This window comes from Ochlerotatus camptorhynchus, unplaced genomic scaffold (assembly GCF_037179485.1).
Source record: "Ochlerotatus camptorhynchus isolate MF236.1 unplaced genomic scaffold, CSIRO-AGI_Acam_v1.1 ptg000411l, whole genome shotgun sequence".
Classification (NCBI taxonomy): Eukaryota; Metazoa; Arthropoda; class Insecta; order Diptera; family Culicidae; genus Ochlerotatus; species Ochlerotatus camptorhynchus.
In genome coordinates, this window is record NW_027040897.1 from 28,668 (window position 1) to 51,761 (window position 23,094).

At 42.8% G+C, this 23,094-nt stretch overlaps 2 protein-coding genes across 2 annotated transcripts; both read right to left on the minus strand.

The window, feature by feature from the left end:
- Window positions 1-1,265: 1,265 nt before the first annotated feature.
- On the minus strand, window positions 1,266-22,035 carry Elys (elys). The gene is made up of 10 exons (XM_065233703.1): window positions 21,805-22,035; window positions 21,616-21,736; window positions 21,252-21,550; window positions 20,388-21,194; window positions 19,798-20,325; window positions 19,269-19,734; window positions 7,993-8,104; window positions 5,636-7,929; window positions 1,566-3,745; window positions 1,266-1,508 (listed from the first exon to the last, which is right to left on the minus strand). The coding sequence occupies exons 1-10, from the start codon at window positions 21,923-21,925 to the stop codon at window positions 1,459-1,461; spliced, it is 6,978 nt and encodes a 2,325-aa protein (XP_065089775.1). The 5' UTR covers window positions 21,926-22,035; the 3' UTR covers window positions 1,266-1,458.
- On the minus strand, window positions 9,362-14,728 carry LOC135710976 (uncharacterized). The gene is made up of 2 exons (XM_065233712.1): window positions 10,730-14,728; window positions 9,362-9,871 (listed from the first exon to the last, which is right to left on the minus strand). The coding sequence occupies exons 1-2, from the start codon at window positions 14,726-14,728 to the stop codon at window positions 9,362-9,364; spliced, it is 4,509 nt and encodes a 1,502-aa protein (XP_065089784.1).
- Window positions 22,036-23,094: the final 1,059 nt, after the last annotated feature.

Consider the following 23,094-nt stretch of genomic DNA (forward strand, 5'->3'; position numbering starts at 1 on the left):
AACAGCGCCTTGGAATCAACACATCAGGGACATTTGGGCATAGCTGCAATGAAAAACATTATTCCCGAATACTTTTGGTGGCCTGGTATTAGCAGTGCAGTTGAACAGTTCGTTAAATCGTGCGAGACGTGTTTGATTATTACGAGACGAAACCCTCCGATTCCTCTTTCAAGTCGATCTCTTCCTGATGGACCGTGGGAAATCTTGCAGATAGATTTCCTTACAGTGCGCGGATGTGGCTCCGGTGAATTTATGATTGTGATTGACACTTACTCGAGATTCTTGGCAGTCGTGGAAGTAAGATCCATAGATGCAAAGTGCACTAATGCAGCTCTGTCAAAGGTTTTTGAAACGTGGGGCCTGCCAATGATCATGCAAAGCGACAATTGGCCAAGCAAATCGAATAACGTACCCCATTCTAGTCGAAATTCTAGTACTACACTATGTTTGTTTTGATTCCCTATGGAAATTAGACAGATAAAATTAGGTGTTCGTGAGTTTTCCTATGTTTCGAGGGGTGCATCGATTAGATTGGGACCGAAGAGAGTACCAGAGCTGAGCCAAAAAGTTGAACACGTTTCTTCGGTACCTTCTAGTCTTATAGTTACCTCTATGATACTAGCCCAACCCTGGTGACTGGTGGCACGAGCTTATAAGAAAATTCTATTACAGCGAACCACATTATTTTAATTTATTTCCTCGCCAGTTAGTCGTCTGTAACTTCGGTTGTGCTTCGACTGAACTCTGAGAAAGAGCAAAAGGTTTAAACTTGAGAAAATTTTCAAGCAGTTTTTCATTGGCTTGCAAAACAAAATCGATCGTCTCCGCAGTACCCAGATTAAACCTAGTTTGTGTTGCTCGTGTTGGTGTTCATTCAACCGAAACACAACCGAATGCGATGTGGTTGAAACAGTTCGCACTATTTAGTGCGAGTTAGTTCTACCACCAGGAAGTCGATAGAGATTTTGACATAATACAACGTGGATTTTACAGAAGAACAAGACGAAACGAATCTACATCTCATTAGTATTTTTATAGTCATTTCACCTCAAAAATAAAGAAAATTTAAGATCAGATCATATGGGTGTCCATTGAGACAACCAACCTGTAACACACGAAATACGGACGATAAAAAATCGCAAAAACAGAATTATGGCAAAATATTGAGAAAGCATGGAGCCTAGAAAACCGAATGAAATAAAAATTACGCATACGTTTTTTATAAAGTTTTTTTTTTGTGCTGATTAAAGTTTATCTCTTACCGACGCATAAGGCTTTTCTTTCAATTGCAAACGACAATCAATTGAAATAAACGCATTTATTAATCTACGACAGATACAATGAATACCACAAAGAAAATGCGTTACTTCTAAGAAGAAAAGATCTAATCTGCACGGATTTACATACCTACACCGGTAGAAATGCTATGGTAAGCTGTTATCCTACTTAATACGAACGCTAAACGTTTCTACGTCTTCCACGACGTCGACCTTTTGTAAGTGATTCATCTGGTGGAAGAAAAAATGTAACTAAAAGACGATTTTTAAAAGGTATATACAACTCACCTTCTTCCTCAGTGATCGTTTCCAGCTTGCCTTTCTTCGTTGGACTATCTGCTGCATCTGTGTCAACACTCTCGGCGTCGCTGTTGTCCCGCTTCGAGGCAGACGATCTCGTGGACCGTCCACTAGCACTAGCTGCCGGTTTAGCTTTGTCCCGGAGACTTGAAGGTTTTCCCGTGGATCGTTGGCTAGTCTTCGAACGCGTTGATCTTTTCGATACGTTGCTAATGTTGGACACTACGGATTCCGACTCACTATCTGCCTCTTCATGTGACATTGACGGACTAGCAGCGTCTTCGGACGATGTATTTAGTTTACGAACGATATCTAGTGATTTTTCTATTATTGCCGATTGATGGCGAGTGAGCCGACGGTTTGTAGTGTACTCTGCAAATGATTCCTCCGCGACCTTTGACGATGAGGATTTCAATTGTTTCGGAGAAGCGCCTTCTGTGGACTCTTCTGATATAGTCGATTGGAGAGGTAATTTTCTGGCTGCTGTTAAGCGGCGAGTACTTCGACGGCTGCTGGTGCTGGCATTAGAAACTTCTGATTTGTTATCGTCAACGATGCTATCGTTTGCCTCTTCGGGTGATACGTTTTTAGATCCCATTACATCCGTAGATGTTTCCGATGTGCAACGTTTTTTCCGCGAGGGAGTTTTCGTTAGTACTTCCTTGGCTAAAGATGACGCTCTTGTCGACCGTCTAGGTGTCGCCGAATTGTCAGGTGTGGAAAGGTTTGTCATCGAGGAATGTTTATTACTTTTTACGGATACAGTTTCCGGAGACCTACCCTCAGGAGCCAGCGAAGATGCTCTAGTAGCACGCTTTGTTGGCGTCTGTTCAAGTTGTTCTATGGCAGACATTCGTCTAGTCTTGATAGAGCTTCTGGGAGTCGAAGTATCCACACTTCCTGTTGACATTTTCCTCGTTCTTCTTGATGCTGTGTTCACTTCACTATCCGGAGATTTTGATGACACTTTTGAAGGGAGTTCGCTAGATGCTGGTGTTTCACTTGTCTTCTCCTTTGAATTGGCCTGCTTATCGGGTGTTCCTATTACACTGGACATTTCCTGTGTGTCATCTTGCTCACTACTGACCTCTGAGGACTTTAGCTGGATTACTCGGGAACTGGTACCCTCCATGGGGTCGTCAACATTAGCTTCCAGTTGTTTCTGTGATAGGCCACTTGTCTCTGCTTTCAGTTGAGCCTGCTCTTCAACATCTGCCGTCTCTGATTCCGATATCTCTTCATCTACTTGGGGTCTTTCGATAATCTGCCCGGTGGATAAATTAAGTGCAGCAGAGTCATCACTCTCGTCGCTTTTACTATTCTTTCTGTTCGCTTCATGTGCTACATCAGGCTTCACGGAAAGATTCATAGCAGGGACATCGACTTCATGGGCTTTTTTCGGTGGTCCGAGGAACTTATCTTCACTAGTGGTGTGCTTGAACGATTCCTCTCTTGTGGGCGAAACCAGTTTGATTTCGGCACTCAAGGGCACTGGTTCTTGGCGTTCGTTTCCTGTTACAGATAGATCCCTTGCTCGACTCACCGAACTTTCTGGTGTTTGTTCACGAGCTTCGCCTTCATCAACTATTTCTTCTTGTTGCAAAGATAAATCTTCGGCTTGGTGACCTTTACTGTTATCGTTTTCCTCATTATTGCTATTACGAATAGACGCTTCGGCTTGCGGTTGTTGTTCTCGCACACCGGAAGCACTGCCAATGTGCAATGTAGATGAAGTGGTTGTTGAAACTTGTACATCACATGACTCTTCATTTTTAGTTTCAGGTTCAGCTTCAGCCTTACCCTGATTCATTAAAAGTTCTGGAACAGTATCTGAATAGAAATCGGCATATTGCCTGTTATTGCTGGCTGGTTCCGTATCAGAGTAAGTTCGTTCGACGGCAGACTTTTTCTCTGTTGGATCTCCTTTGTCATCCGAGGATGATGACGATGATGACGACGATGATTCATCATCACTGTCACTTGCATCGTTCTTACTTTCAGACCCACTTGATATATTGATAACTTCGTCAATGGCTGAGCTATCGGATGCTTCACTGTTGTCGACATCGTCTTCGAGAACTTCTTCGACGTCTGATTCGATTTCTATGTTATCTTCTTCAACGAATGCTTCCTCTACAGCAAGATCCAAGTCTTCCTCGGTATGTGATCTGTAATATTTTGTAAATTGTAACTCCTTTAGGTATGTAGATTCTGAAACCCTAGATGAACATTTCAATAGGTCATATTATAGGAAGGTCAAAGTTATAAGAACAAGTTGTAAAGCATGTGTTTGACACGTAAAACCTTTCAATTTCACTCTCAGAGAATCACAATCAGCATTTTTGAAAAGTGAACATGCGATAGGCAGGATGGCAAGAAAATTTCCATTTTAAAATTCCATTATTTTTCAGACAGTTTATATTATTTAAATTTTAGCTGCAAGCTTGCGTGTGACAAAGAATTATCAACTTCCTTATTTACGCATAATTATAACATCTATGCTTATGAGTGATTAGTGACTGTGGTTCGAATGAGAAAGGAGCTCTTCAAATGATGGGCATGTGAGCATTCGTTTTCACAGAATTGATTGAATGGTTGTATTGGTTGATCTTCAATCGAATGATATGAAAATTAATAGCACTGATCTATGTATCTAAAACGACGTGGTTGCAAAAGACGCATTTTAATATATTTTGATTGAATGCAATTATGGATTAATTCATTAACTCGGACTAGCAGCAAAATAGCTGAACAAGTGTTAATTCTACCAAGCAGATCCCCTTGACTCGGAGCTGACAGTAGTAGAACGAAACTGGCGAGAAACTGAAGGAATATGAAAAACATTCTCAACTAGTGCGAACTGGAAAATTATAGATTGAAGACTGCACGATATGCATAAAATCAGCAAATGAGGTTCATCTGAACCATTTGCATTAATTTTATTGTTTAAGAAAATACAATTCTTATCTCCAAATCAATACCAATGTGTAATGGAAGCAAATTCGAAATTATTAGTTTTGATCTGCTTAAATTTATAAACTATTATATGTGATTTATTAGAACATGTCGTGCCACCTATGTGAATTCAGAACTTATTGCAACGAGATTAATTTTTTGGTGGATTTATTCGAATTCCCGAGTTTTTTCCCGGTTTTTCCTGGTGAAAATAAAATCTCGACTTTTCCCCGGTTTACCTGGTTGACGGTCGGGAGTTCCTCAAGGCTCACATTTAGGACACCTTTCATTTATTCTATTTGTCAATGACATCTTTTTCATTATTGTGGCGTACCGCGATTCGATTAAAATGAGTAACGTACTCAGTAAATGGGCTGAACCCATTCGACATACGATCATCAATCGTTCGGGGATTTTCAAACACAAACAAACAATATTGTACACTTTGACTATATGTTTAGTATTACTTCTGCGTGAAGTCAACGATTTACATAGTTGAAGATGCTAATTTCAAATAACAGACTAAAGTGGTAATTTTTATACGATAGATGAGGAGATGAAAGTATAGAATTGATAGTTCCGTCAGAGTACGGCAGTGTGAAAATTGCATATAGAGAGTAGAAAGCGAGCAAAGACAACTGTAGGAAGGTACAAATCGGTTTGATCATCTCTCTTTACCAAACTCCCCCGTTGGAGAAGGATAGTCAAAGTACATAACTCTGGATGGGAGCATACCATCAATTACTGTCATTGGTCGAAAGGTACAGTAGCAGCACCTACCCTACCCGTGTCCCCTCGAGATCGTCAAGTCGACGATGACAGGAGCACATACCGTGGTAGAGGTAACAATAGCTGCAATTTACAAACCTACGACTGGATGCCTTCCTTCAAATAACAACTGGAGTACGGTAAAAATCGGTAGAACTGTTTCAAACACATCGTTGGTATTTTAGCGTGTCGGTGATCATCTCTTTTTGCCAGTGGTGGCGGAGGGGGGGGGGGGAATACCTTTTTCAAAAATCTTAAAACAACCAAAAACCCTTCTTAAGTCTCTAATTGTTATAAACAGGACTAATGCAATGAAAATAGATCATCATACTTACTCCGGATTCGAGTCCTCGGATTCTGCACGCATCTCCTCCACGTCATCATCATCTTCATCTAATATGATTGCCGGATCACTAACGGATCCATAGGTAACTTTACTATCAGTATACAATCCTTCAGTAGCGGTACCCTGCCCCACTTCGAGAAAATATACTTCCTCTGATTCTGCAGTACCGCATATCACTAAGGCCGGTTCGTCTTGGCGTCCGTCGTCGTTCTCAGGTAACAACGAATCTATGTCAGCAATTTCTGATTCCGCAACATCAGCTGCTATTTCAGCAACAACCGCTTTACGAGTGTTGGCCTCCAATTCTAACCGCTCTAATGATTTCCCGGCAATCGATTCACTCAATTTCGATGGCAACGCTTGCATACGATGTTCGTCTGAAAGTGTATCACCGAATTCCATTGGTAAGACCAACTGACTTTCCACCTGCTTGGCGGAAGAATCATCGTCGACGTCTTCAATGATTATGGCGATGCTGTTTTCGTCAGGAGTCACCGATCGCGAATAACTATGAACTGACCTTCGACTTTGGGGTCCAGCAGAAAGAATATTCTGTTGATCATCGGCTACATTAGTATCTTCTTCAACCGTTTTCGCTTCAGCTTCCGACATCGCAGCTGCCATATCAGCAACAAGTGCTTTGCGAATATTTGCCTCTAATACCAACCGCTCCAATGATTTCCCAGCACTCGGTCCAGTCAGAATCGGCATTGTTGGTGTGGAAGCTTCGTCTGAAACCATCTCACCAAAATCCATGGATTCTTCCAACTGACTTCCGGCTTGTTTGCTGGAAGAATCATCGTCGACATCTTCAATGATAATGGCGATGTTGTTTTCGACAGGACTTGCCGATCGCGAACGGCTATGGATTGATCGACGGCCTTTCGGTCCAGAGGAAAAAATATTCTTCATGTCCTCATCGTCCAGAGTAGCAACTGATGCCTCGGGTGAGAAAAACTCATCATTCGACACCATGGACTCATTTTGAAGCTCATGCTGTGCGGATGCCGTAACGAAACTTGGTTCTGCTTTCTCTGCTTGTGGTGACTCAGGAAGGTCAAATCTAAGAATCTTCTCTTCTCCATCACTAACTCGGTGCACTGGCAAACTTATCGGCGTAGGAGAAATGCTTTTCCGATTAAAGAAGCTTTGAACCGAAGCCGTTGATTTGAGAATACCATGCGGTGTGTATGAACTTACACTTTCCGGTGATGGTGGATTGTAATTGGCCATCTTCTTTACCACTGGAGTCGAAAGTTGAGCTGATGGGGAACGACTAAACGATTTACCTGAACTACATTCGGAGTTGCGGCTACTGAATTTGAACCATGGTTTCATGGGTCTAAACTCTGTGAGCACACTTTTAGGAGCTACAAACGAGTACGGATTTTCAGATTCAATCTTCCTACGCTTGGTAGGTTTTTCGTAATCAATGAAGATGTCTGCTCCCTTATCTTTGGTTCCGGTGAGATCATCATCCAGCTTTCTTTTGGAAACCTTTGCAACAAGCTTAATTGGATAACACACATTACTACTTTTGGTTTGGGTATGAAACTGGAACATACCCAGGCCAGGTTTTTCGAGGAAAGGTTGAACATGGTCCAATGGTGCTGCTGCTTCTTTGATCGCTAGAATCGATTTATGGTAGATGCGATTGCGAAAATCAGCCCGGCTTCGAATCAATCGCGAGCTAAGCGGTTCGGCGTATGAGGATTTCGATGGTTTCAGATCTTTTTGCTCTGCGTATGCCAAATAAGATAAATGCTGCGTCGTTGGTTCCAATGCTGCATGGTATAGAGTGAGTGCTTCTTTCGGTGCTTCCAAGTTGTATTCAGAGGTACGTTTCCTTCCCAATCTATCTACCATATGCACCGCTTCAACGAAATCCAACTTTTGTAGCAGATGTATGAAATGTACATTGTCGGCCATTGCCTGTTGAGTCGTTGTCAAATACTCCCTCAATGTCCGTGTTTCGTCTTCCGACATGGCCAGATCTAGCAGCACTTCGTATTTTGCAGATTTCAGTGTCCCTTCGAAAAAGCACCTGAGCAAGTTTCTATCATGCTTCGAGCGTTGTAACTTGAAAGCTTCCGAAATAAGATTGTTCTCTAGTAATGTTTTCAGCTCAAGAAAGGGAGATATCGGCATTCCAGGTACACGAAGAGCCCGAAGCGCCAAATGTGCTGCATCGTACCGCAATAAGGTAGAAATGAGAAATTCCCGCTGCCAGTGAGGAAACTGCTCGCTTTGGGACATTGGTGATAGCAGTTCTTCGATAGCGCCCTGAAATGGGAAGCACCATATGATCATTATCATAGAATACTCTTCAAGTGCCTAAATACTTACATCGATGTGCCCGTGATCCAGGAACCAGAATGCCTGGGTGCGTTTGATCAGTGCTGAACTAAGCTTGAACACCGCGGGAAACTTGATCAAGTTCTGGACAATACCACCATACCTAAGGAGAGCAAGAAAATGAAATATTACACTGAGGCGAAAGTAAGTGGGAATAACAGCATTATTTAACACTTTAGCAAATATTTTGCTTGGTATGTAGGTACCTAATATCTACGCAAATAAAATGACTGTCAATTGCACGGGCATTACCCCAATAAAAAAAATAACCATAAGGAAGAGCTTAACGACGTATTCGGGGTTTCGTCCAAATCATTTGTGGGATAGTTCAACCCTCAGGGTTATCGTTCGTTTATTGTATTTGTTTATTAGGGTATAGCACCAAAAAACTGGCACACTTAAACTCTAAAAAATCTTTGACCTGTATTACACGTCATGTTCACTAAAAATGTTTGTAAAGTCGACCGTATATTCACGTAAACAGATTTAGTGTATTTGTGTTAGTGTGTTTGGGACTTCAATATTTCCGCGAAACGAGATTATTTACGTGATTTTAAGGTATGCAAAAAAAATACAAAAGCGTCACCCGCTCGGAGTGGGAGTGGAAGAACTCCTTAAAGATTTAAAATTTCACAGCAGCTTGTTGCAAATATTGGACGTTAATTTGATTCTTTTACATTAATTTGTATTTATGATTATACAATGTAGCTAACTGTGCCTTTTTCTATTTTTATAGGTTCTGGGTGGCATCTGGATTTTGAGTCTGCTAGCAGTTGTTAATATTTTGTCAGAAATTCAGGGGAAACATGTCAGAAGGGTATAACTCGAAACATAAACAATGACTTTGAACGTCGATTTCTCTTGAATGACCACACACCCACGAAATCTGACTAAACCAGCTCATAGAACAAACATTGCTCTGTCAGATGATTTAGTTAGTTTGAGTAGGTGTGTTGTCATTCGTAAGAAACTGACGATCCAAGTCATTATTTACGTTTCGAGTTAGACCCTTCTGACATGTTTCCTCTGAATTAAACACTAATTTCTATCTCATAATGATCAATAATTTGCAAATTGTATGAGCAGATATTATAACACGTGTAATTTATATCTACCCGATAAATTTGCACGAAATTGACTGCTTCTATATATACGTGTCTACAATACTCGGGAATTCGGGAGTGAAACTAGGGCTAATAAAAAGCACGTTTGTTTTTCTCGTTCACAACAACTCGACTCCCTTTTATTCATTGTGCATTGGGCGATATCATATTTAGAGCAATGGGCGCTTCTGCGCAAATTATCGATTATTATTATCAACATCTTCCCCCCAGTTGGCACGCAGTGTCCAACCAAACCCCTAGATGGAGCTGTCTTCAATAGGCAAAACGGCGATCCTTCCAATCGCTCTCTTCACTTCGCCGTTTGCTGTCTGTATGCTGACTACTCGAACGATGTTGTCTGAGCCGGGGTGAGTCTGCACAATCCGACCCATTCGCCATTGCTGCGGTGCCATGTTCTCCTCTCGCAAGACCACCAGCATTCCCGGTTTGATGATCAACTTCTCCTTGTACCATTTACCTCTAGGCTGAAGTTCATTGAGGTATTCCGATGACCATCTCGCCCAAAACACCTGCTTCTGCCTTCGGAGATATTGCCAACGGGATAGCGACGAAACTCTAACTTCATCATAGCTCGGTTCAGGAGGCGCAGTGAGCTCGCGGCCCACCAAAAAGTGAGCTGGGGTCAATGCAGTCAAATCATTCGGATCGCTCGTCAACTGAGTCATCGGCCGCGAATTGAGTATGGCCTCAATCTGTACGACCACTGTTGTTAACTCTTCGTACGTCAACGATGTTTCGCATAGCACCTTCTTCAGTAATGATTTGGCTGCCTTCACTCCAGCCTCCCAGATCCCGCCGAAGTTCGGAGAGCGGGGCGGAATGAAAGACCACTGTATCTCTTTCACCTCACAGAATTGGTTGATTTTCATGGTAGTCTGCTGCGCTTTAAAAAGTTCGTACAGCTCTCCCAACTCGGACTTGGCTCCACGGAAATTTGTAGCGTTATCCGAATGAAGCTGCTCGAGTGTACCTCTCCTGCCGACAAACCGCTGCAAGACAGCCAGAAATGCTTCTGTTGTAAGGTCAGAGGCCACCTCCAAATGTACGGCTTTTGTGCACATACAAACGAAGAGCGCGACATATGCCTTCACGCGACTCTGGCGACGACCTTGCTTGATGTAAATGGGACCTGCATAATCAATTCCGGTTCTAGCAAATGCCGGAGCGGGCGTAACACGGTAATCCGGCAAGTTTCCCATGAACTGCTGAATTTCTGGAGGCTTCATCCTGAAACATCGCACACACCTCTTCACAACTTGACGCACAACGTTCTTACCTCTAATCGGCCAGTAACGGTGCCGAACGATGGCGAGCAGTCCTTGCTGTCCCACGTGCAAATGTTCCTTATGCAGCGACTCAATCAGTATTCTCGTGACATGATGACCGGATGGAAGCAGTAGCTGATGTTTTCGTTGAAACGGAACCTTTGCATGCTTCAGTCGACCACCAACTCTCAGCAAACCGTCGGTGTCAAGAAACGGTGCTAATTGTAGCAGCTTACTCTTCTTTGTCTTGTTATTCTGCAGCATGCTTAGTTCATCGGCAAACTCTTCCCGCTGTATCTTCCAGATGATCTTCGACGTAGCACTTCGCAGTTCAGACACCTTAAGAGGCCCAGTTGTTCGTTGGACCTTCTCCTTCATCCGGCAGTTGTTTGCGAATCGGTACAGGTAGGCAACAACTCTCTGCAGTTTTCTGAAGCTGCTGTACCTTGTTAGCAGCTCGTACGGTTCAGTGCAGACGACTACTTCGCAATAAATGGGACTCTTCAACTCCAGTTCCTCGTGGCTGAATGTGGGTGGTTCGGGAGGCACGTAACAATCTTCATTCCGCTGGAGCATCACAGGACCGTTCCACCAGAGGTTCGAATGCTGTAGATCCGATGGTGTAACTCCTCGGGAAGCCAAATCAGCGGGATTGTGGTTCGTGCTGACGTAGCGCCACTCGTACTCATGCGTCAATTGATTAATCTCTCGAACTCTGCTGCCTACGAAGACTTCCAGACTGGCATGCGACTTATTGAGCCAACACAAGACGATTTGGGAGTCACACCACAAAACTACCTTATCGACCTCCATATCGATAGCCTTCAACACACTCGTCACAAGCCGTGACAACAGGAGGGCGCCGCATAGCTCAGCTCTTGGTGCAGTATAGGGCCTTCTTGCTTTTTTGCTCCCAGGTTTAGTAGGCAATGGGGTTACACGAGTCTTGCTGCTGAGTAGATGGATTTCAGAGGTACCGCCGCTTTTCAAGCTCCGCAAGTACACACAAGCTCCATAAGCCTTCTTACTAGCATCCGAGAACCCGTGCACCTCGAACGATTCGGCATCAGCTGCTACTATTCTGCGTGGGACTCTGATCTCGTTGATTTGCTGCAGTTGATCCTTGAACCGCCTCCATGCTGCCTCTAGCTCAGTAGGAAGGGGATCATCCCAATTCAACTCCAACGACCACAGCTGCTGAATGAAAAGCTTCGCTAATACCGTGACCGGCTCCAGTAGACCAAGGGGGTCAAATATCTTCGCAGTATCTGACAGTACGATCCGCTTCGTGTAGTTTTCTGGAGATTCACTGTTGCTCTGCATCCGAAAGAGGAACACGTCAGCCGACGGATCCCACAGGAGTCCCAGGGTCTTTATTACATCGTTGAACTCTTGGTCTTCAATTCTTACTTGCTGCTCCCTGTGCTTCTCCGGAATACGTTGCAGCAGTTCAGGAGCATTTGCGCACCACTTGTGGAGCTCAAAGCCTCCCCGTTGCAGTAGTGCAATGAGCTGCGACTGGCACTCCAATGCTTCTTCAAGACTGTCTGCTCCGGTTATTACGTCGTCCATATAAAAATCCTTTTTCGCCACTCGGGCTCCAAGCGGGAACTCCTCTTCTTCGTCTATGGCGAGCTGCCTCAGGCAAGCGGTCGCACAGAACGGTGCACATGACGTGCCGTATGTCACGGTCTTCAACTCGAAAACATCCAGCTTTGCCTGTGGATCTTCTCGATACAACACCTTCAAATAGCACGTATCTCTATCATCCATCCGCACCTGCCGAAACATCTTGATCACGTCCGCAGAGAACAGAAACTTGTACTTCCGGGAACGTAGCACTATCGCTGCTATGGTATCTTGAATCGTAGGTCCGATCATCAGCACGTCGTTCAAAGAGACGTTGGTATCCGATCGTGCCGACGCATCGAAGACTACACGCAATTTGGTTGTCGAACTCGAGGGCTTCACGATAGCATGATGTGGTATGTAGAATCCAGTGCTACCGATGTCTTCGACTTTGACGCAGTGTCCCAAACTTATATACTCGCGTATAAAGGCGGAATACTGCTGCTTGAGGTCGGCGTTCAAGTTCAGCTTCTTCTCTAACTGATAGAACCGCCTTTCCGCCATGGCACGTGATTCTCCAAGCTGATCCAAGTTGTCCCGAAAAGGTAGTCGCACTACGAAACGGCCTTCTTCACGTCGGTGGGTCTTGGCGAAATGCTCCAAACATTGCTGATCTTCCATGTTGCCTTGCGCTGATTCCATGACTTCCTCCTGATCCCAAAATCGCTGCACCAACTTTTCCAGGTTCGACTCCGATGATTCCAGGCGAGCTATATTGGATACCGCTACTGTACGCTGAATGCTCGTAAATGCACCGCTCACGATCCATCCTAGCTTGGTGTTCCACAGCACAGCTTGACAATCCTTGACCTTCAGACGCTCCGTCAGCAGCAGCTCGAAAAACAGTTCAGCTCCTATGAGCATATCCACCCTTGCTGGAACGTTGAATCTTGGATCTGCGAGACACACTTCCGAAGAAATATGCCACTGGGAAACGTCAAACTTCCGAGAGGGTAGGCAACCAGTAACTTGTTTAACCACCAGAAATTCGAGAGCCCAGGATGAATCCTGCTGCATTGACTTCACTCGTGCAACAGCTTGGTGCGTTACAACACGCTTATCTCCACTTATTCCAATTACAGGAGCTCGAACTCGTTCACGCTGCAGTCGTAGTTGACGGACGATGCTCTCGGTGAGAAAATTGGACTGAGAGCCGGAGTCCAACAATGCACGGCACAGATGATACGATCCACTGGAATCTTGTAGCTCTACAATCGCTGTTGAAAGCAGCACTTGCTTCTCACAGACTCTTTGCGACGACATCACTGTGCTGACGTTGGAACTAACAGGACTCGACGTGACACTGCGTTCTGACTGTGGAGCCTCTTTCTGGTCAACCGCCGTTCTAATAGGAACCGGTTGCTCCGACGAAACATCCTCAAAATGCAATAGAGTGTGATGTCTCTTTCCGCATCCACTAACTGTGCAGGCTCGTGATTTGCATTGTCCAACTCGATGGCCACGTTTCAGGCAATTGAAACACAAATGCCGCTCCTTTACCTTCGTCATCCTATCGGACATTGACATCTGCTTCAACACTTCGCACTTGATCGCAATATGGGAACCGTCGCAAATGGAACACTCATCATCAGCAGCTTGATGAACTGCATGAACCTTCTGCATGGGTTTCGCTACAGGTACCAGAGACCTCGGCTTACTCGATTCCAGCATCTTGCACTTAAATTTCGTCTCACAACGCTCAAGGACGAAGCTACGATTTTGTAGGAACTCAAGGGTCTCCTTATATTTCGGAAGTTCCTTCGGTTTCACGCTGTTCTCCCACAAGGCCACGGTCGCATTGTCGAGTTTGGAGGTTAGGAGTGAAATCACAAGTTGTTCTGACATTCCTTCCATCGGTAGAGCATGAAATTTCAGTGCCTCTACGTTCCGATTGCAATCGTCGACCAGCTGCCGTAGTTCGACAGAACTTTCCCTCGACATCTTCCGCAAATTCAGCAATCCTCCAACATGCACGTCGATAATGGTCCTTTTATTTTCAAAGCGCTCCTCAAGAACATTCCAGGCAATCTGAAAGTTGTTCTCGTTGACGATCTGGTCACTCAATACGCTCTCTGCCTTCCCTTTCAGGCACTGCTGCAGATAGTGCAGCTTTGTAGCATCCGAGAGTAGAGGATGCTTTTGCATGAGATCCTCAAACAGCTGTTTGAAGCGGTACCACTTCTCGTACGCTCCGTCGAAAACCGGTAGGGGCACGTTTGGCAATCCGGGTACATGGTTCACAACGTTTGGTTGCTGATAAGGTTGGACGATTTCTGCTACTGCCTGCTTAGTGGGATCGTTCTGCTTCCGTAGGCCTTCGATTGCCTGGCAAAGTTCAACTCGTAGCTCCTCGTAGCCGATTTCAAAATCGATGAAATACTCCTCTTGCTGCAATCGTTGGTCGGGAAACTCCGAGTACACCTCGTTCTGGATGGTGTTATATTCGTCATAGCACGAATCCACACGTCGCAAATACGTTTCCAAATGGTAAACACTGTTGTTCGCAGCCTGGCCCAACATATCCTTTACACGCTGGAGCTTCGCAACCACGGCGTCCCGTCTAGCCATCAGAGCTTGTATCTTCATTTCCGCCACCGATTGCTGCCGACGTTGCTCTTGTTTCTTCTTCTGCTCGTCCACCGGGGAATGTAGAACACCTCCTCTACCTCTTCCCACCGGTGTATACAAAAATTCATTTTCTTCGGTCATCTCAGCTCACTTTGTTTACACTTTTTCTTCTCACTTCGACCGCGCTTCGAGCGGTGCAAGCTTCTCACTTCTCACTCTGTTCGACCGGCTTCCAGTCCAACCGGTGCCTTTCTCTCACTAATGTTCGACCAGTCCCACGGAGGGTGGTGCTTTTTCACTCACACAAAATGTCCGACCGGCTTTCACGGAAGTCGGTGCTTCTTCTCACTCTGCCACAGACCGGACTTCCGCGAAAGTCGATGCGTTCCACACTCGTTGTGGAAGCGAACGAATTGAGGTTAGGAACCTCAAACACAATGAAAATCGCGTCCGGATGCAGCTCTTTGCCATGCGCGAACACGAAATCGCATTTCCCGCAGGATCAATACGATCTTCTCAACTTTTTCCGGCCACTACGCGCGGAGAACACTCCCGGGGGTAATCCGGTTCGAAATTAGGACCAAAAATGTCTACAATACTCGGGAATTCGGGAGTGAAACTAGGGCTAATAAAAAGCACGTTTGTTTTTCTCGTTCACAACAACTCGACTCCCTTTTATTCATTGTGCATTGGGCGATATCATATTTAGAGCAATGGGCGCTTCTGCGCAAATTATCGATTATTATTATCAACAATACGTTTTATTATTCCATTCACGTACAAATAACGTGAAAAGCATTTTATACAAAACGAAGTATCACGTAAAACTTACCAGTTTTCCAGTAGTTTTCACCCAAATTTCATGTAAGCAGTTAAAATTAACATATTTTAACAGGTAAAAATAGGATGATTTGCCAATTATTACACACTACCCAATTGTTGCCCTTATTCACTTCATCCATTTTATCGAGCAGTATTTATCTATGGCCATAACCAGGCTTGCCTAAACTCCTCGAACTCAGATTATGCCGTATAGATGCTCATTCATCGTGAGCTAGTTCATCCCTCACATATAAAGAGCAATGGTGTCAAATCCAAAGAGCGCAAAAGAGCTCGATGCTCAAGCTGGACTTCCACAAACACGCGTCACGATGAGTGATGCGGGGTTCGTTCTTGAGTGAGGCGTGATTTACATCGGCTCTGCTTACCAAACAACATTTTGAACTTCGGGATGGACTCGGTGAAACCGTAAATATAGAGCTTCGTTATGTATTCGGAGAGAGCTCGCACGGCCTTTGATTTATGCACGGTTCTTCCATTCAATATTATACAATGGCCTATAGGATCATTCCCAGAAAACGTAACATTTCTAGAGATTGATGATTTTTTTTTAACTCGGGGACCACTTTTTGGGTTACTCAAACTCAGTCACAAAAATCTTTGATCGCTTTTTCCGCTAAGTGCTTTATGAGTGGATAAACGAAATTATATTTCTGATTTAGAATGTACGAGGGAAAAACTAGTAAAGGCACTAATTACTCCGTTTATGGATTATCCCTTGGTGCTGTCTTCGTATTCTCCGTATTCTCCCGTTGCCTTTTAACATGTTCATTCATTCAATTCGCTACCCTCGCTGCAAACACGGTAGCTCGGAAACCTTTCTGGACCAACAATTGAAATAGGCAGAACAACCAAACGTAAGCAATGGCTTTAAACACAAACTTCTTGAGAATCAAAACACTAACACGTAAACTAAAATTTCCATTTGATGATACTCTATCAGATGATGGCGTTAGATTGTTTGGATGTGCTTTGATTTTCGAAGAATTTATGTTTTAAGCCATTGTTTACATTTTGTTGTTCCGCCTATTTCAATTGTTGGTCTAGCGTTGTTTAAATCAGGTGAGGTCTGAATCGATTAATTCTAGAGAACATTTCAAAAGGTCTTATCTGCATTGATCGATTCTCTTCATCGACTTTCTCTTTCGTCAATAACTCAGCTGAAAAACCTTTTCCTGTTGTATTTGACGTTTTTGACGCTAGATAAGAACCTCCTTTATCAAACTATGTGGTTGAATTAGCGCGAAATTTGTTTGCATAACAGTGGTTATGAAAAGAGAAATTCGATGAAGAGAATCGATCAAAGCAGATAGGACCATTTGAAATGTTCATCGAGAATTCATAGCCTTCACTTGGTTGCAAGTTGTCGCAGAAACACAAATCAAATTTTGATACGGCTCTGTTCTTCAGCAAGTTAGAAGATTCAGCAGATGGTGAATTAAAGTGTAAATCTTGTGAGAAAAAATTTAAAACAAAACGCAACTCTAAACATATGAATTATGCAAAGTAAATTGAAAGTATGTTTTAAACTAAATATTTTATGTTTGAATTAAATTCAAAAGCATGTTTAGTTCAACAATATAGGATTTGGGTAAACGGTTTTTAGCGTGTCATGCCTTTTTATTTTCTTCTTGTTTACATTCGGAAAAAGTTGCCCCTACTTTGCTCAACTTAACAGAAAACGGCCCGAAAGTGGCAAAACCGAATATGGATCCGGAAACCAACTTGACAAAACCGGCGAAACCCCACTGTATCAATTTCACCCCGACGGGTCCCCGCATCCCGAACAAGGACCCCAATACCCACAGCTCACTCTTAATCGCACCCCAAAATAAGCAGGGATTTAGATGCCCTGCCCGAAGATCTTTTTTATTTTCATTTCTTTGCAATCCGTTTTATTTTGCTTTACCCTGCACTCAAATACCTACTAAAATTATTTCAAAATATGTTTATTTTGTTCGCATAGTTGTCGAACCAAACAAAAACAAGTCCATTTATTTTCAACACGAATATATAGAATAGAATATAGACAGCTACCCTATGAATACAATTGCCACTTTGGCGAATGCATACGTTCCATAATGTTTTTTTTTTTTATTTCTTGGTTGTGCACTTCTTTCTCGAATACAATACAAAATCACTCATTCATGCGCGCTGGGAGAAGGCATCAAGAGCCAAGCTCTCTACGAATACATCACGAAGCTCCAAGTTTACTGCTTTGCTCGAGCGCATAACGAAGTAAAAATTTCTGCTCGGCAGGCAGAGTCGATGTACATACGAGAACGAGCTCCGCATCCCTCACCAAGATGCGGGTTGGCAAGAGCCCAGCTTGAGCATCAAGTATAGATCCGTGAGAGCAAATTATTTCATCATCAAAATATGCTGGAGCTCAGCTTATTGATGATTCTTGATGGAGCTTTTGGCAAGCCTGGTTACGACAAGGTGATAGACTTTCATGTCTGCTAATTAACATTGCGTCAGAAGGTGTGATAAGAAGAGCTTTGAGACGATGACGGAAACGTACATCACACTGAAGGCTGAAGCTACACACTTAGAAATTTTCGCCGACTTCGGTAATTTTTACCGAAATCTGAACAGCTGAACTGCTGAACTGTTCGGTAAAATTTATGCAATTTAATTCAATTGCTTTTCAGTTACTTTCAAACTAAATCTACACTAAAATGACAATATTTAATCGTTTAAGCAACGTTGAACATGTTTATTTAAATTATTTTTTTAATTCAATTGACTTGAAAATGAAGGTCAAAGTTTTACCGAACGTTCAGCTGTTCTGATTTCGGTAAAAATTACCGAACACGAAAACAAAATCTTAGTGTGTAGGCGGATTGGACTATCCATCAACGCATAGAACAGGAGTTTGTGTATTTGGGCTCACTGGCGACCACCGTAAATGATACCAGAAGAAAAATTCAAAAACGCATTATAGCAGGGAATCGTGCCTACTTTGGACTCCGGAGGACGCTCCGGTCGAATAAAATAGGCCGCCGTACGAGGTTGATTATCTCTACAAGACGCTGATTAGACCGGTGGTTCTCTACAGTCACGAGAACTGAACTATGCTCGGGGAGGAACAACGCGTCCTTGGTATTTTCTAACGGAAGGTATTGCGTACCATCTGGAGTGGAGTGGAGTGCAGATGCATGACGGAACGTGAAGCCAAAATGTGCCATAGGCAGTTTTGGCAAAATATATAAAAAATCAAATCTCATCAATGACTGACAAACTGTGGTTTTGCGCATGTCTACGGCCCATACAAATTAAAAAAAAATGTGTGTGGACGATTGTCTACGCGGGGGGAGGGGGATTCTAAAACATCTCAAAATCGGCCTATGTAGTTAATGAACAGCTCCATAGCTGCGTGTCACCGGGTTTGAACGATCGTTGTTGATAATGGTTTGCTGTGATGTAAGGGACTCGCTGGCCTAGTGACGACCGTTTTTGCTTACAGAAAATTTTAGTTAGCATATAAATGCATTAAATATCCCCGCGCTATGCCGGAGGTATTCGAAAAGTATATAATATACCAAAACCACGATCGCATCACTGAGCAAGGTCCTAATCCTAATGCAACGAACCCTACCTACTAACTTCGTTTAAATCAATAACATATTTGATAGCAACAAAGTTACGTTAAATCGTTTAAAAGAGCAACTGAATGAATTAATTACTAACATTGCATTCTATTAATTGCGTGCAGCAATTGTGATTCTGACGCACATTGGGATTGCATTCTTGTGACTTTCAAACGCGAAATACCTATGATTTAAACCTCGCGTTGACGTCTAAGTGACTTCGATAGAAGAAAATCTATAATTCTTACCTTCCTTCGCCGAGCACGGCTGTCATATCCATGAATGTGTAGCACAGCAAAACGTATTTCACCTCTGCACTGATGTTCGGCACCAGCAAAGCTCTCAGCAGGTTTTGCATCGAATTTGGCGGGTACACACCGGAGGAATTGTTCTCGATCCACATCTTTCTCAAAACATCATTTGGAAACTCACGTTCTATGAAGTTATCGATGAATAAATATTTACAACTGAGCTCTTCTACGCTCGCTGGATTTCCCTTCTCGGGACGTTTATCATGCAGCATGGTTCTTTGAGACGCATAGTAGGAACAAATCGCTTGATATGGAAACGGTACCAGCAGAAACTCGTCCGACAAGTTTACACCGTCGATGTTCCCCTCTGGCAGTAGCCCTACATTCAGTAACCATTGGACGACTTCTTGATAATCGGCTGCCAGTTGAATCGAGTTTCGTTGAGATTGAAGATTTTTTAAAACTAAGAAAAAATCAAAAAGCTAGTGGGAAATTGAAACCAAATTTGCATTTAAAAACGTCTCACCTTTGCTAGGAATGTACTGCTTGCATTTCGTCAAAATTACATCGTACAGCTTGGTGAGCTGCCGCAGCTGTCGAGAACAGTGCAGCAAGGTTTTCTGCGTGCCACAATCAATCCTCCTGCCAGATAAATCGAACAACGGAATACACATGCTATTGCTTAGCTCTTTCAATGCCTTGGCACGACTCCAGATCCACTCGGTCAGTGTGGACAGCGAAACGCCCTCCTCCGGGTTCTGGCCCAGATGACTCCCATCAGCCCAATTTATGGCACATTCCTGTAGCAAGGAATAGGAATTATATTCCAAGGCTACTGAAAGCAAATACTCTCGCTGGACATCTAAAGGAGTCTCCGAGGTGAAGTTGTAATCCACGAATTGAGGCATTAGGGCAGCTCGCAGCATTATGTTGTAAATTTTGCCCGGATCCATGATGCATGCAGAACCGCTTTTTTCAAAATAGTCTAGGATTTTATTTTGCAATCCTGCCCAGTGATATCGAGTGCAATTATCGTTGTTTAACGCAATAATATCTGGAAGAAAAATATTGATGATTTTCAATCAAAAAAAAATCAATTAGGTAACAAATACTCACCAAAACTCAAAGAATTTGGATAGAAATGCTCCTCTGGTCGCTGAATAGAATTGAACGGAACCAAGGAATCCGTTACTAAACAAACATTTACAGCAAAATCCTTAATACTAAACACAACGGTGTGATTTAGATCGTGTCGCCAGTTACAAGTATGGGGCATTTCTGCCTTATACCACTGATTTAGATCAAACACTACGATGTTGGTTGATTTATCCGATCCGACCCAACTTAACACGCACAGGGTCAGAACCTCTTCCTCCTGGCTCACGGTTTTCATGATGGACTGCACATTGAGAGGAAAACTTCCCTTATCATGACATGGGATTGTTAAACGTGGACTACAGGAAATGAACCCCTCGTAAACGTGGCCATGTGATTCAACATATTTCTCTTCGTACATTAGGGTATGCATGACAGCAAACGCCCCATCTTCACCGGCGTGGAACGCCCAAATATAGACACAAGCTTTGGGATCATCAGTTGGTTCTACTAAATTCATGCTGACCACCGGAGAATCTTCCACAGCCGGATAAGTCACATGAATGATGCGTAGTTCCAGAAGGTCATATATAACGATTCGACCATCCGCAAAACCCACAGCAATAGCCATCAACGCAGGCAGATCGATCAAGCTTATCACTGGACTGTCTTCTTCTCCTACCGTATCCAACTGCAAACCGAAATAAACATCCCTATCCCTTACTAACGCATGAATCGCTGCAATCTGCTCGATATCGATGCTGGAAAACTCTATGTGACATTGGTTTTTTTGTAGTTTGTTCATCACTAAACGTCGTCCGAATATAACTGAAATATACCAAATTAATGAAATTGAAATGAAAAGTACGCCATAGCTAAACTTACGGTTATCCTCGAATTTTAAACAAGCATCGATGAGCAAAACCTTTCCACTCGCAGTGCCAACCGCTAGACATCCATTATAACCGGCTATTCGACCCCTGCTGTACGACAATTTGCTGATCGGTTTCAAGCAGGTCAGCTTTTCATTGACGTCAATACGTCCCAAGATTCGAGATCCCTGCACAGTCAACAAGGTTACCACACTCGAATCACTTTCAAGTTGAATTACCACTGCCACAACACAGCAGCTGGTCTCATTAAGCTGCATTTCTTCGGCACTACAAATGACACAATTTCGAGTTCTGTGAAAGAACATAACAAATTAAAATGCAAATTTAAAACAGGGTAATTACAAAAATAAACCTACTTAGAATCTTGATCAAAACTATGGGACACCAGTTTTGCGCCACTTTTGGTACAAAAAACCTCAAGTAATGATCCCCTGGCATTCCAGCCTAACGATCCATCTCTGAAAAATCCTCCGATACCTAGATAGAAAACCAAACATTTGCACCATTCGAAAAAAGAAACAAAATTTGCCCAAAAATTAACTCACTTCCTTGTGGAGCCGCCGCTGCATCTTCTAGAGAGCTGTCGGTGCTTCTGCTGTGTCGTTCCTCTTGATGATGGATTTCCACGACGTTTTTTAAAGCTAAATGTATCTCGTTCGACCACATGATTTGTACAGTATTTAACGACAGATACTATTTTTCCAATAGGTGAATCTACACTACTATTTTTTTATTAGATTTGTAAACGAGAAAATAAACACAAAACGCGGCTACCGCCGGTGAACAGCCATGAATATTGAATAAATGTCAAAGGCAAGGGTGCCAGCAGGATTTTCTGCAGATTCGGTGCGTGTGCGACACTGAAACAAGAGTTCATGCAAGTTTTCATTATGTTTTCATTGAAAACACATATTGATGAAACTAAAGAGCCTGAATTTATAAAGACATGTCAAAATTGGAACAATCGATTATCTGTCAAAGTCATAGGGAAAGTCATTCCAATCGAGCAGAAGACCTGTCAAATGAATAAGATGTCGCCTCTTTATAAATTCAGGCTCTTTACATGAAACCAATGGAACAATTTGCTCGACAATTTGCCTAGCCCAATATTGCATATTTTGCCCCCAATTAAACCATAGACTAGAAGCACAAACGAAGTGACAGACGACTAACTGGCGAAGAAATCCATTAAAATAATGTGGTTCACTGTAATAGAATTTTCTTGGAAGCTTGTCCCGAAAAAAAAATTACAGTGAAATTTTCAGTGGAAACAATGCTCTAACATTAATATTTATTGTCGACAATAAAAATGATTGTTATAATGTTGCGAGGGGCACGCAATAGCCTTTTTGACTGCGTTGGATTTAAAGTACAAGGTGTTCAACTATGTAATTAAGTAATTAAAAATGAAAATTAAGTATTTCATGTAATTAAATTTAATTTCACGTAATCAAAGCAGTGCCAGTGTAATTACTGTAATAAAAACACGTACTTCAATTTGATTACGTAATTAATGTAATTAAAAATTAATTTTCTGTAATTAATGTAATTAAAGTTACACAAATGTAATTAAAAACGTACCCAAATCCTTATTCTTGAACAATTTAAAAAAAATTGAAGAAAACCCTTAACACATACTCGAATGAATCAATTTATTCAAAAACTCTTCTTAACCCCCTGAGATACGCATATTAATGTTTTACTAGACTAACATGACCAATTCTGCTAATACTTATACTAAATTTATTGGAGAACCATACTAGAGTTGGAAACTGAAATAATCCACTCGCGACAATCGATTCCACTTTCGTTTTGTACGTTCAACATAATGTCGT